The 10402-nt window shown below is 43.3% G+C and overlaps 2 protein-coding genes across 2 annotated transcripts; one reads left to right on the top strand and one right to left on the bottom strand.

The window, feature by feature from the left end:
* The first annotated feature begins 3208 nt into the window (after nt 1-3208).
* Nucleotides 3209-4837, top strand: LOC115256456 (E3 ubiquitin-protein ligase Hakai-like). The gene is made up of 3 exons (XM_029855082.2): nt 3209-3857; nt 3913-4442; nt 4534-4837. The coding sequence occupies exons 1-3, from the start codon at nt 3466-3468 to the stop codon at nt 4677-4679; spliced, it is 1068 nt and encodes a 355-aa protein (XP_029710942.1). The 5' UTR covers nt 3209-3465; the 3' UTR covers nt 4680-4837.
* On the bottom strand, nt 4748-5905 carry LOC115256457 (phosphomevalonate kinase). The gene is made up of 2 exons (XM_029855083.2): nt 5701-5905; nt 4748-5634 (listed from the first exon to the last, which is right to left on the bottom strand). Exons 1-2 carry the CDS (start codon nt 5790-5792, stop codon nt 5163-5165), a joined length of 564 nt encoding a protein of 187 aa, XP_029710943.1. The 5' UTR covers nt 5793-5905; the 3' UTR covers nt 4748-5162.
* Between the last annotated feature and the right edge of the window lie 4497 nt (nt 5906-10402).

Consider the following 10402-nt stretch of genomic DNA (forward strand, 5'->3'; position numbering starts at 1 on the left):
TTAATCATGGTTTTGGAATGGTTCTCTTTTGTTATGTTGTATTGTTTAACATTAGATAAACCATATAATGTTATATTATCTCGTCATGTTCCTTCGATAATGGCAGTTCTAGCCAAACTAACCTAAACTCGTCTAAGTCTGAGTAGCCTCTGTTTGCATTAACAGTTGAAGCTTAGGCTCCCATGTCCCACCAGCCAGATAACTGGGTTTTGCAAACTAAGCATTATTTGTGGCAACACTTTGAGCGGCATGATGGAACTATGCCTAGCGCGCTAAGTGTTATTAGACCACTAATGTAGTTGCATGAAGTGGGTGACGAGGTACATAAGTATCATTACAGCGTGCTTAACCGTTATTGCAATATTGAGGCTCCAGTTTGACTGAACTATGAAATATGTATTATGTTTCCAGTTCAAAACCGAATTAGCGACATTTTTTCTTTTACTTGCGCTGCCTTTGCCTTGCGTTAAACACAATGTCGGAAGTGGGGCGCTGTATTGTACAAATGGTATTCTATACAGCGCCCCACTTCCGACATAGTGTATAACGCAAGGCAAAAGCAGCGGAAGTAAAAGAAAAAATGTCGCTAATTCGGTTTTGAACTGGAAATACAATACATAACAACTCATGAGAAAACTGTCAAGTTCGTTTCAACTATAAGTTAGGTTAAAAAGCGAAGACGAACTTATATCAGAAGTCGTTTCAGTGTCCAGTCCTTATGTTAAAAATGTCAAAGATATATCGCATTTAATTCGGTTGTTGTACAAGGCAATTTCACATGAGAGAAGAAGAGAAAGAAAAGTGCTGAACTCATCCACTGATTTACGGTAATCTGGACTGCGTCTTTCCGGGATGACCTACATTCGTATTCCTCTCATCGCACTCTACATACCTAGCCCACCATATCTCTTGGATATGCAGTCCTTAGGACACCTGGTTTACTACTTTATTTAAACATTTTATTGACTTTAAATAGATGTTTCAACGTATTCACTTTTTTCTCTTTCATTTCCTTTGCAACAAAAATGTCACGAACATCAACAAAACAAAGCACGGAAAAAATCATAAACTGAATAAATAATTAAAAATGCACGGAAAAAGATTGTTTCGGAATAGTGAATGGTTCAAACGTAAGAAAAACAGTATAATATATTGTTACATAAAGATCGGATGTAAATGTATAGTAGCTACCAATGTGCAAAGCTTTTAGCGAACCATTCCAATACAATTGGGTTTTTAAATTTTGAAAAATTCAATGATTTTATATTTTTAAATGAAAGAGCACCTTTTTCTAAGCCTCTATGATTTTTTTCAGATTTTTAGAACTTTGTTTTGATACCTTAAATCAATTTCAAAAAGATTTATTCAAATCACCTTTTGACAGCTGGGCAACTGCTTGACAGCTGCGCCCAGTACAAAATCCGACGAGGGGTGATTTGACAAATCGCTCCCATACAAACTTAAAATTGATTTTTAAATAGGTTCCCGGGCTCCAAAATTCATGAAAATTTGGATTTCGGCTCAGTTTGGCGTGCAGATTCAGAATATGGAATTATCTCAACATCGCTTAAAAAGCCAATTCACTATATTGTAGCTGGTACACTGTATGATACAGGAATGGTTTTCACCAAATACCCTATGGTTAGTTTTTATCCGGGTAACCCAACCGACACGCATTGTGAATATGATTTCGTGTGTGGCTCACAACATCAAACAAAAGCTGCGTTTGTTGATTACACGCTTGTTACAATTTGCACGAATATGAGTATAAGGCAGTTAGATGTTGGCTACGATAAATTTCATTCATGCCAGGGGCCTGGTTGGCTACGATAAATTTCATTTATGCCAGGGGCCTGCGTCCGACAGACGGTTTAGGAGAAAACCGATTTTCGCGTGTCAAAAATTCCGATTTTCACTCGGATTTTCAACTGCATGAACAATACCTATCATCGAGCCCGAGACTGAGTCTATCACGGTACAATTCTAGATTGAGTTTAAATAAGGGCGAAAGTAACATGAGCGAGTTCTCTTCATCGACTCTCTCTTCTGCAAATTAAAGTGACAAGATGCAAATTCAATCGAACTTTTTTACACTTAGACGCTAGATTGCATCGCAACCTAGCGATTTATGACCAAAAAGTTCACCAATACTTGCATCTTGTCACTTTAATTTGAAGAAGAGAAAGTCGATGAAGAGAACTCTCTCATGTTACTTTCGCCCTTATTTAAACTCAATCTAGAATTAGTCTATGGTACAACTTTTTAACTGAGCATAAGTGTGGGATTTATAGTCTATTTTATGAGGCTAGTCAAAAGACAGAACTCCGCGCTCTGATGTTTACGTTTTCAATCATCATCCGATTGATGATGGTTAATGACTACGCGCAAGCTAAGCGTAGTTTTTCAAACAGGCTAAAACAAAAATGGGAAATTTTTATTCAAATTCTTTTCAGCTCTAAACGAGTCAATCGCAACGAAAAAAATACCTGATAAATTATTGAGTTTTGTATTGCTTCTTCGACTGCTTTTGAGCCTTTTTTTGCACAAATTTTCAATATCTCCAATGGGGCACGTTCGGTGTAGTACTAGATTTGTAGTAATGAGCTGAATTTTAGTATGGTGAGAAGGTCAATTCTCCGTTTCTGCAATGAAATGGTGCAAAAAGCGTGGGTATTATGATTCCTTACCTAATTTGATGCTATTTGAGCAAAACTATGGATAACTATGTTGTTTATGTTGCAAGAAATGGAGAAAATAAAAACACTGTTGCCCAAAGTTTTGCTCAAACAGCATCAAATTAGGCCAGAAATCATAATACCCACGCTTTTTGCACTATTTTATTGCAGAAACGGAGAATTGACCTTCTCACCATACTAAAATTCAGCTCATTACTACAAATCTAGTACTTCACCGATCTGTCCTATTTGTCGAACTAGTACCTTTTCAAAAATTACACGAGATTTCAGCAAAACAATCGTGCAGGAACTTCTGTCAGTTGACGCCGCTGCTGCGATCAGCTGTTCTGAAACGTCTCGTAAAATGGCTTATACTATTTAGTTTAGATTTTTATTCTGAGTGAGGTTGAACGAACTCATTTTTGGGTACTTTTGTTTCTCCGTGTACGGACTTGGTACCCTAAAACCCTTCAGATAGTTTCACATTTTGACATTTTTCTACCCGTCAACAAAATTTTTGACAGCTTCTGTTGACGTTCCGATCTGATGGCGTTACCGGAGCGGAGTCGCGATGCTTTCGTGTTCGCTCATTTTGTATTTACGCTAAAAATCGTCATTAATTTACAAATTAATGCTCCTAAACAGTTTTAATCGATAGAAAAAACAGTGGTGGACGGTGTCATAATACGTTGATTAGTGTAAAGCAAGTGTTAATCGTCCAGCCTTCCGCTCCAAGCGCGTCTTTCGAGGGAGGCCTCATCACGTCAACAATCCCTGGAGAAGAGTATCGATGGACTCGGACGAGAGTGGCTCGAAGGGAAAAGGTCGCGGCCGGGGTCGAGGATCTCGCGGAGGTGCCCGCGGTAGAGGTCGTGGCCGTGGCCGAGGCCGGGGAAAGAAAGCATCCCGTGTGATATCGTCCGACGAGGAGGAGGACGTCGGCTCACCAGATCCGGAAAAGGACATTGAGGAGCCGGCGGAGATTGCTTCACCCCCGAAAGGCGGGACATCGCAGGTCGAATCGGAAACAATCAAGGAACCCTCGGTCGAGAAGGATGCAGGGATGGATGAGCCTAGCACGGTGAGTGGACCGATTGTGATCGATATGGAGGCGGATATTTCGCAGTTGGAGGCTCCTACGTTCACGACCATTTCGCGGGGTCCACCGGAACCGATGTTGAGGTAAAATGGGAGAATGGGATAATTAAAGAAGTGAATTCATATTTTTCGTTTACAGATTAAATTGGGATCACAAAGTGAACCTAATTGGCGAGAAGGTGCTCAATCCGATGATCTACATCTGCGACCAATGCGACAAGCCGATCCTGATCTACGGTCGGATGATACCTTGTAAGCATGTGTTCTGCTTGAAATGCGCTCGATCTGAGAACCTCAAGATCTGTCCCCGCTGTAAGGAGAAAGCCGTCCGGGTGGAACAGACCGGGTTGGGGACCGTTTTCATGTGCACCCACGGAGGAACCCGCTATGGAAGCACCGGTTGCCGTCGGACGTATCTTTCCCAGCGGGATCTGCAGGCGCACATAAACCATCGGCATGTGACCAATCCGCCCCAGCCGGTACCTCCGCCGGTTGTACCGCAGGCGCCGCAACCACAGCAGATTATTGATGCGAAAAACGTTGGCGTGACCAATTCTCCCGTTCGGAAGAACTCTTGTGAACAGATGAATTCCCCGAGGGCGACCACCGGAGGACAAGGTCCTTTGCCGCTGAACTATGTTACCGGCGGGTATGGTTCGTCGTCTAGTGGTAAGTATACTATTGATTATGTTGAATGTGAAAGATTTGTGAAATGAAGGCATTGTAATCGAATCTCTAACAGCATTTCATATCTTTCCAGCAACTCAGTTGATTCACAACATGTCCATCAGTCCACAAACTGCGCATCTGTCCGGTCGATCGAACTACACTCAACAATCATCGCCACAGCACTCGACCGGTTCGTCATCGGGCTGGGGACAACAATCGTCGCAATACTACCGATAGGTTTGTTCCACACACACAAGCTGGAGATCCCCAGAAATGGCGTTTCTTTCAAGACGAACGCATCGCAGTAGAATCAACCAACAATCATTTCTCCGATTATTTATAAACTAAGAATAATGACATTGCCGTAAATAAACATTTTAGATAATCTAATCTAACATTCCTGCCTTTTTAGAATCTAATGTAGATATAGTCATAAGAAAGCCGCCACCGAAATTCCATGAGCGTGAGATTGGTTTGTGGGCATACAATGGACATTCGCTAACTGCAACATGTTAACGTTGCAAATAACAATGTCAAGCAAATATCAATATGACACTTGATTGTAAACCACAATTCAGTAACAAATTTTGAAAACGAAGTATAATCAATGCTACACCATTGATTATACGTCGTTTTCAAAATTGGTTACTGAATTGTATGAGGTATATCAGCGCAGACAATCAGAGAATTATTCCCTGACAAATACACATAAGATAATGTTCACTGTACCAACGCTATAATTCTCGCCAGAATGTCGTCCACGTCCGCTCCACTGTCATTCTGCACCAGCAGATCCCACTCCGTCACGTCGTCCAGGTCGCACTCCGATTGCACGTCGTCCACCCCATTCTGGAACGTCCAGCCCCGTTCCACTCGAGTCCCCTCACTGGCTACAATCCGAACAGTTTTCACCCTCGCGCCGTACTGTTCCCGGAAAAACCGCACATCCGTCTTCCGTCGGATGTCGCTGACCACACAGATCTCCTTCGTAAGCCCTTGGCATGCCTGCCGACAAAAGAACCCATAATCTTCCGCTCGTTTCTGATCGCTCCACTCGATCATCTCCTTCCGGTAGCGTTCCTTGTACGGTCCATCACCGAGCAATTCTTTCAGATCCAGTCCGAGCTTTTCCGCCCAGCTGCGTTTGATCGGTTCCGAGATCCGTATGATCTGAGCCTTGTCGGTGGTCAATCTAAAACAGTAACGCCACGTTCAATCTTTCACGTGAATAAATTTGCATTTTGATCAAAGAAATTACCTCTGCAGGAGCCGTTCCGTGAGGAAATCTTTGCCACACTTTCGTTTACCGGAGAAAAGTAGCACGATCCGCGGAACAACGGGATCGGACATGGCGATCGAAGACGCTGGCTGGTCAGTTTTCGTTCGATGGCTGTCTGGTACTTTCTATGTGGAACAACTCATTAAAATAAGGCAGAACCAACCCTATTATTGTTTGGGTTGTGATGCGGTGGGTACAATGTGTGATGGGTAAAATGCCAACACGATAAATCATTTTCACACAAACGCGTAGGCACTTTAGCAGAATTTGTGATCTTTTTTTACCCATTGCAGGGACCTGGTTGATTCCTAAATAGTTGATTCCGGGTTTACATTTTTGGAGGCTGGGTTACCGAGTTCTCCACGAATTATTGTCTCTAGTTGAGCGTTTCTCCGTTTGCTGTTCTACTGCTGGTTTATCTTCTCATCGAGAGAATTATTTTTTAGTGTCTCCCCGTTGATTGACCTGCTCTCCACTGACCTCCACTTGGTCGACCCACCTAGCTCGCTGCGCTCCACGTCTTCTTGTACCGGTCGGATGACTCTCGAGAACCATTTTAGTCGGGTTGCTATCCGACATCCTGATGACGCATCCGCATCAACCCATGGTCGTCCAGCCATGGGGTTAGTTTGTAGAGAGAGCTAGTCTTGGGGATGGATTTCGACGGGTGCTGAAGAGTAGCTGTTTCCTCCGGGTAGGCTTCGTGTTGTGCTTGTCTGATTACGCAGCGCTCAGCAAGCTGGAGTTCCTCTGTGGATGAAGGACCACGAAGGATAGGTCTCCGTTGCTTCTTTAATCGGCAGTTTGCAGGGAAACGATGAACTAGTGTGGCATCCGCTTCCAGCTGGAGACGTTGATTGCAGGGTCCGGCAAGGTAAAGTGAGTCAGCAGACGTGGACGAAGTTCGGTATCTGTCTTGCTACCCTTCACTGATTGGCACGGCCACGCTTCTTCTGGCAGCCGCAAAAAGTCCGGGCCGATGAACCACCTCGACTCTGGAGTCATGTCTGGAAATTTATCCCATTTCGTTGCGTCGTCTGCCACATTGAGCTTTGTCGGGACCCAGCGCCATTGATACTGCTCTGTAGTTTCCAGGATTTCGCTGACTCGGCAGGCAACGAAAGGTGTATAGCGACGGTGGTCCGAATACAGCCAGCAGATGACGTCTCTGGAATCCGAATGGTAGAACCGCTTGCTAACGTTGAAGGTCAGGGAATCCAGAACTGTTTGGGAAAGTCTTGTGCCAATAACCGCTGCCATGAGCTCGAGCCTCGGAATCGAGTGATATCGTAGAGGAGCTACTCTTGTTTTGGCGGCTACTAGACAGCACCAGACGACTTCATTCCGGACAAATCTCAGGAAGCATGCAGCAGCCATGCCGTTTTCGCTCGCATCAACGAAGGGCGCAGCTGAACGTCGTCGTATGCAGGATTTATGTGGGGACGGAAACATCGTTGTATTTGGACATGCTCAACTTGGGGCAGGACCTGCAGCCAACTACACCACTTGGTGAAGGCGTTGTCGTCAATTCGATCGTCCCACTGGATGCCGCTTCGCCAGATTTCTTGCAGAAGGATCTTGAGGAACATCAGAAAGGGTGCGATTATAGATAGTAGAGTAAACATAGATCCGTGTTGATGAATCCGTTGTATCCAAACGAACTGTCAAAATCTGTATCCAAACGAGCATGACGTCACGATTTGGACAATATCAATGGAGCGCATGACGTCATATTCAACCGTCGCACTCTTGAAAATTACTACTTACACGCTTGAAACATTTTAGTCAGCGGTGTCCGCGGATCTATGTTTACTCTACTATCTATAGGTGCGATGAGCCCGAGGGGGTCGAATATCGTCATAAGAACCCGGAGAACTTCTCGTTTCGTAGGCTGACGGCGACCTTCCCATAAATCTTGGTCATAGCGGTCCCAACCAACTTTGTAGGTGAAAACGTCGGCAGCTGTACACCACCACATCCCAAGCACCTTTTCGGCCCTCATTTCTGACGAGAGGTCCAAACTCTTCTCCTCGGCGTTACTGCCACGAAGAGCTTCTAATACACGTTGCGAGTTGCTGGTCCAATTTCGGATTTCGAAGCCACCCTGCGAGTGCACGAACCTTACATCTTCCGCGAGTTTGATAGCTTCCTCTTCGGTTTCGACGCTCACGAGCATATCGTCAACGTAATGCTGCTTTTCGATGACCTCCACAGCTGCTGGGTATTCTTCATCGTAGCGTTAAGCGTTCAGGTTCATTGCGTACTGGGCGCTACTAGGGGAGCAGCAAGCACCAAACGTCATGACGCACATGACGTATACAGCAAGTTTCCCATCCTCGTCTCGCCAATAGAACCGCTGGGACTGTTGGTCTTCCTTTCGAATGGAAACCTGGTGAAACATCTCGCGTATGTCACCTGTCAACGCTATGGGATGTTCACGAAAGCGAATCAGCACAGTGAACAGTGAGGAGAGATTATCAGGACCTTTCAACAGTGCGGAGTTCAATGATACTCCGAAAACTTTGGCCGCTGCGTCCCAGACTATTCTGACCTTCCCTGGTTTGATTGGGTTGGTTACCGGGAACACTGGAAGATACCAAACGCGTTGAAATTCCTGCTGCAGCTCGTCATCGGATAGCTTTCGAATGTAGCCTTTGGTCTGGTGATCCGCCATCTTTTCTTTCAACGTTTTGGCAAGCCTTTCGTTCTTGTTCATGCGTTTTTCGAGGCACTGGAAAGTGGAAACGTCGTTGAGCCATTCCTTGACTATCTGGTAGACGAATGGTTTCGTGACGCCACAGCAGACCGGTTTCGTAGCGTTCACCCGTGAATTTGGTCAGCGACTGGAGAGGAGACTGTACGCGCTGATCATCAACGGAAAGAAACGTTTTATGCGGTTTCATGATCCCCAAGCAATCTAGCGCGAAGTAGTCTTTGATAACTTGGTGTAAATCCTTGTCTGCCTTGTAGTGGTCCTCGCAGGATCCGATGTGGTAGACAGAGTGCACTGGGCTGGTTGTAGTCTCTGATGCTTCTCCGCCACATACTGTCCATCCTAGACGGGTTTTAATGGCGACAGGATCATTCTCGATGGCTTGGGTAACTCCCACGCAGGAGAAGTGGAACCACTTCAGACATCTGTCACACCTCACCATTTCATCCGAATCATCCGTACGGCAAACTCTGCACGACCGACCAGGAAAGGACGCCTCTGGTTCCACTGTTTCGTCGGTGACCACCACTTTCACACCACCAATTGCACCACTATCACTACCGCCGGCACTACTGCCTTTATTTGACCGACCGCGACTGCCGAATCAGTAATATCAGAACGACCGGAGACGTAGGATTTACGTTCTAACTAGGATATTATTTTATTCCTGAAATTGAAGCATTACAGGATATTTTTTGTTAGTTATCGTACATTCGTCGGATTTCTTATGTTTGCATGTTTAATATTAGTTTTACAATAAAGGTTTTTGGTCATTTTCACTTACGTTTAGTCCCGTTGTGTGATACTTGCCGGTGATCAAACTACTAAAGGTCATGTGTTTGCTTACTAGAAGGCCTGTTTTCTGGTACTCACTGCAACTTTCCGTACTTAATTCCGATAGCCGTACTAGAATAGTTTAGTTTTAAGCATTTTAACATTATTTATGTATAAAAGTTACCTTTTGCATGTAGGTATAGGCTTAAGTAGGTTTTAGGTTATAACAAATTCACTTTGCATGGGCAAACTGTAGGGAAAATTCTAAGATTATAATTCACTTCACCATAGTAAAACACCGAATCGTTACCTAATAAGTTCACACGATTAGCAAGTTAATTCCAATTAGTTATAAACTACAACAGTACGAATCTAATAGTTATTTTTTTTTTTCATCTTTATTAACGTGTTTTGCTATCTAATAGTTATTTCTGTAAACTGTCGATGCACTTGATAATGTTGATAAGTGTTTTCACATCAATTGATTGTGTTCTGTCTATCAATCTATAACAATACATTGCACAATGGTTCCAGAGCCGTATTTACAAAGACAAAAATGTTTGTGCCTATACCATAAGTTTTAGATACATGGTGTCTTTGGGAAACTTTCTTCTTATTTTTCGACCTTTTTTCTCATTATTGTGAAATTAGGGTGGTCCCTCTAGTTTCGCTGATCCAAACATCTGCTTTTCAATAGTTTTATGTACGTTCATAAAATGTTCTACAAAGTTGTAAAAGAACTTATTTAGAGCAAGTTTGCCGAAGAAACCATTATTCTATCTCTTATGGTTCCTAACTTATAATTTTTTAACAGATTCATGTTAGGGTGATCCATGAATTTTAGTTTTCCTGAAATAACTTTTAATTCGTTCGTTTCTCGTAAATACTTTGTTCCGAGCACTTTTAGAACTATCAACGACGCATATTTTTTCCAAAGAGCTCAAAGTTTTAACTCTCATAGTTAAGAAGATATTGACATTTTTCTTCGAAAAATCACTTTTTTTTTTAAATGTCATATTTGCTTGAAATTGTTCCGCTTTCCATATGAAAATCTGTTTTTACTCAATATAATTTTATGTGTTGATTTTTTCGCAATACTTTGTTTTGGGCACTTTTAAAGCAGCCAAAAACTCACAAGTTTGTCGAAGACGCCAAGTTTGTATCTCATCGATTTTCAAAGTTACAACTGCTTTT

Source organism: Aedes albopictus, chromosome 1 (assembly GCF_035046485.1).
Source record: "Aedes albopictus strain Foshan chromosome 1, AalbF5, whole genome shotgun sequence".
NCBI classification, from domain to species: Eukaryota; Metazoa; Arthropoda; class Insecta; order Diptera; family Culicidae; genus Aedes; species Aedes albopictus.

Bases quoted from the DNA above. Each gene is read 5' to 3' on its own strand.
- LOC115256456 (XM_029855082.2), top strand. From the start codon at position 3,466: ATGGACTCGGACGAGAGTGGCTCGAAGGGAAAAGGTCGCGGCCGGGGT. The intron at 3,858-3,912 runs GTAAAATGGGAG...TTTCGTTTACAG, and splicing joins CCACCGGAACCGATGTTGAG to ATTAAATTGGGATCACAAAG. The intron at 4,443-4,533 runs GTAAGTATACTA...ATATCTTTCCAG, and splicing joins GTATGGTTCGTCGTCTAGTG to CAACTCAGTTGATTCACAAC.
- LOC115256457 (XM_029855083.2), bottom strand. From the start codon at position 5,792: ATGTCCGATCCCGTTGTTCCGCGGATCGTGCTACTTTTCTCCGGTAAA. The intron at 5,635-5,700 runs GTAATTTCTTTG...TTACTGTTTTAG, and splicing joins ACGGAACGGCTCCTGCAGAG to ATTGACCACCGACAAGGCTC.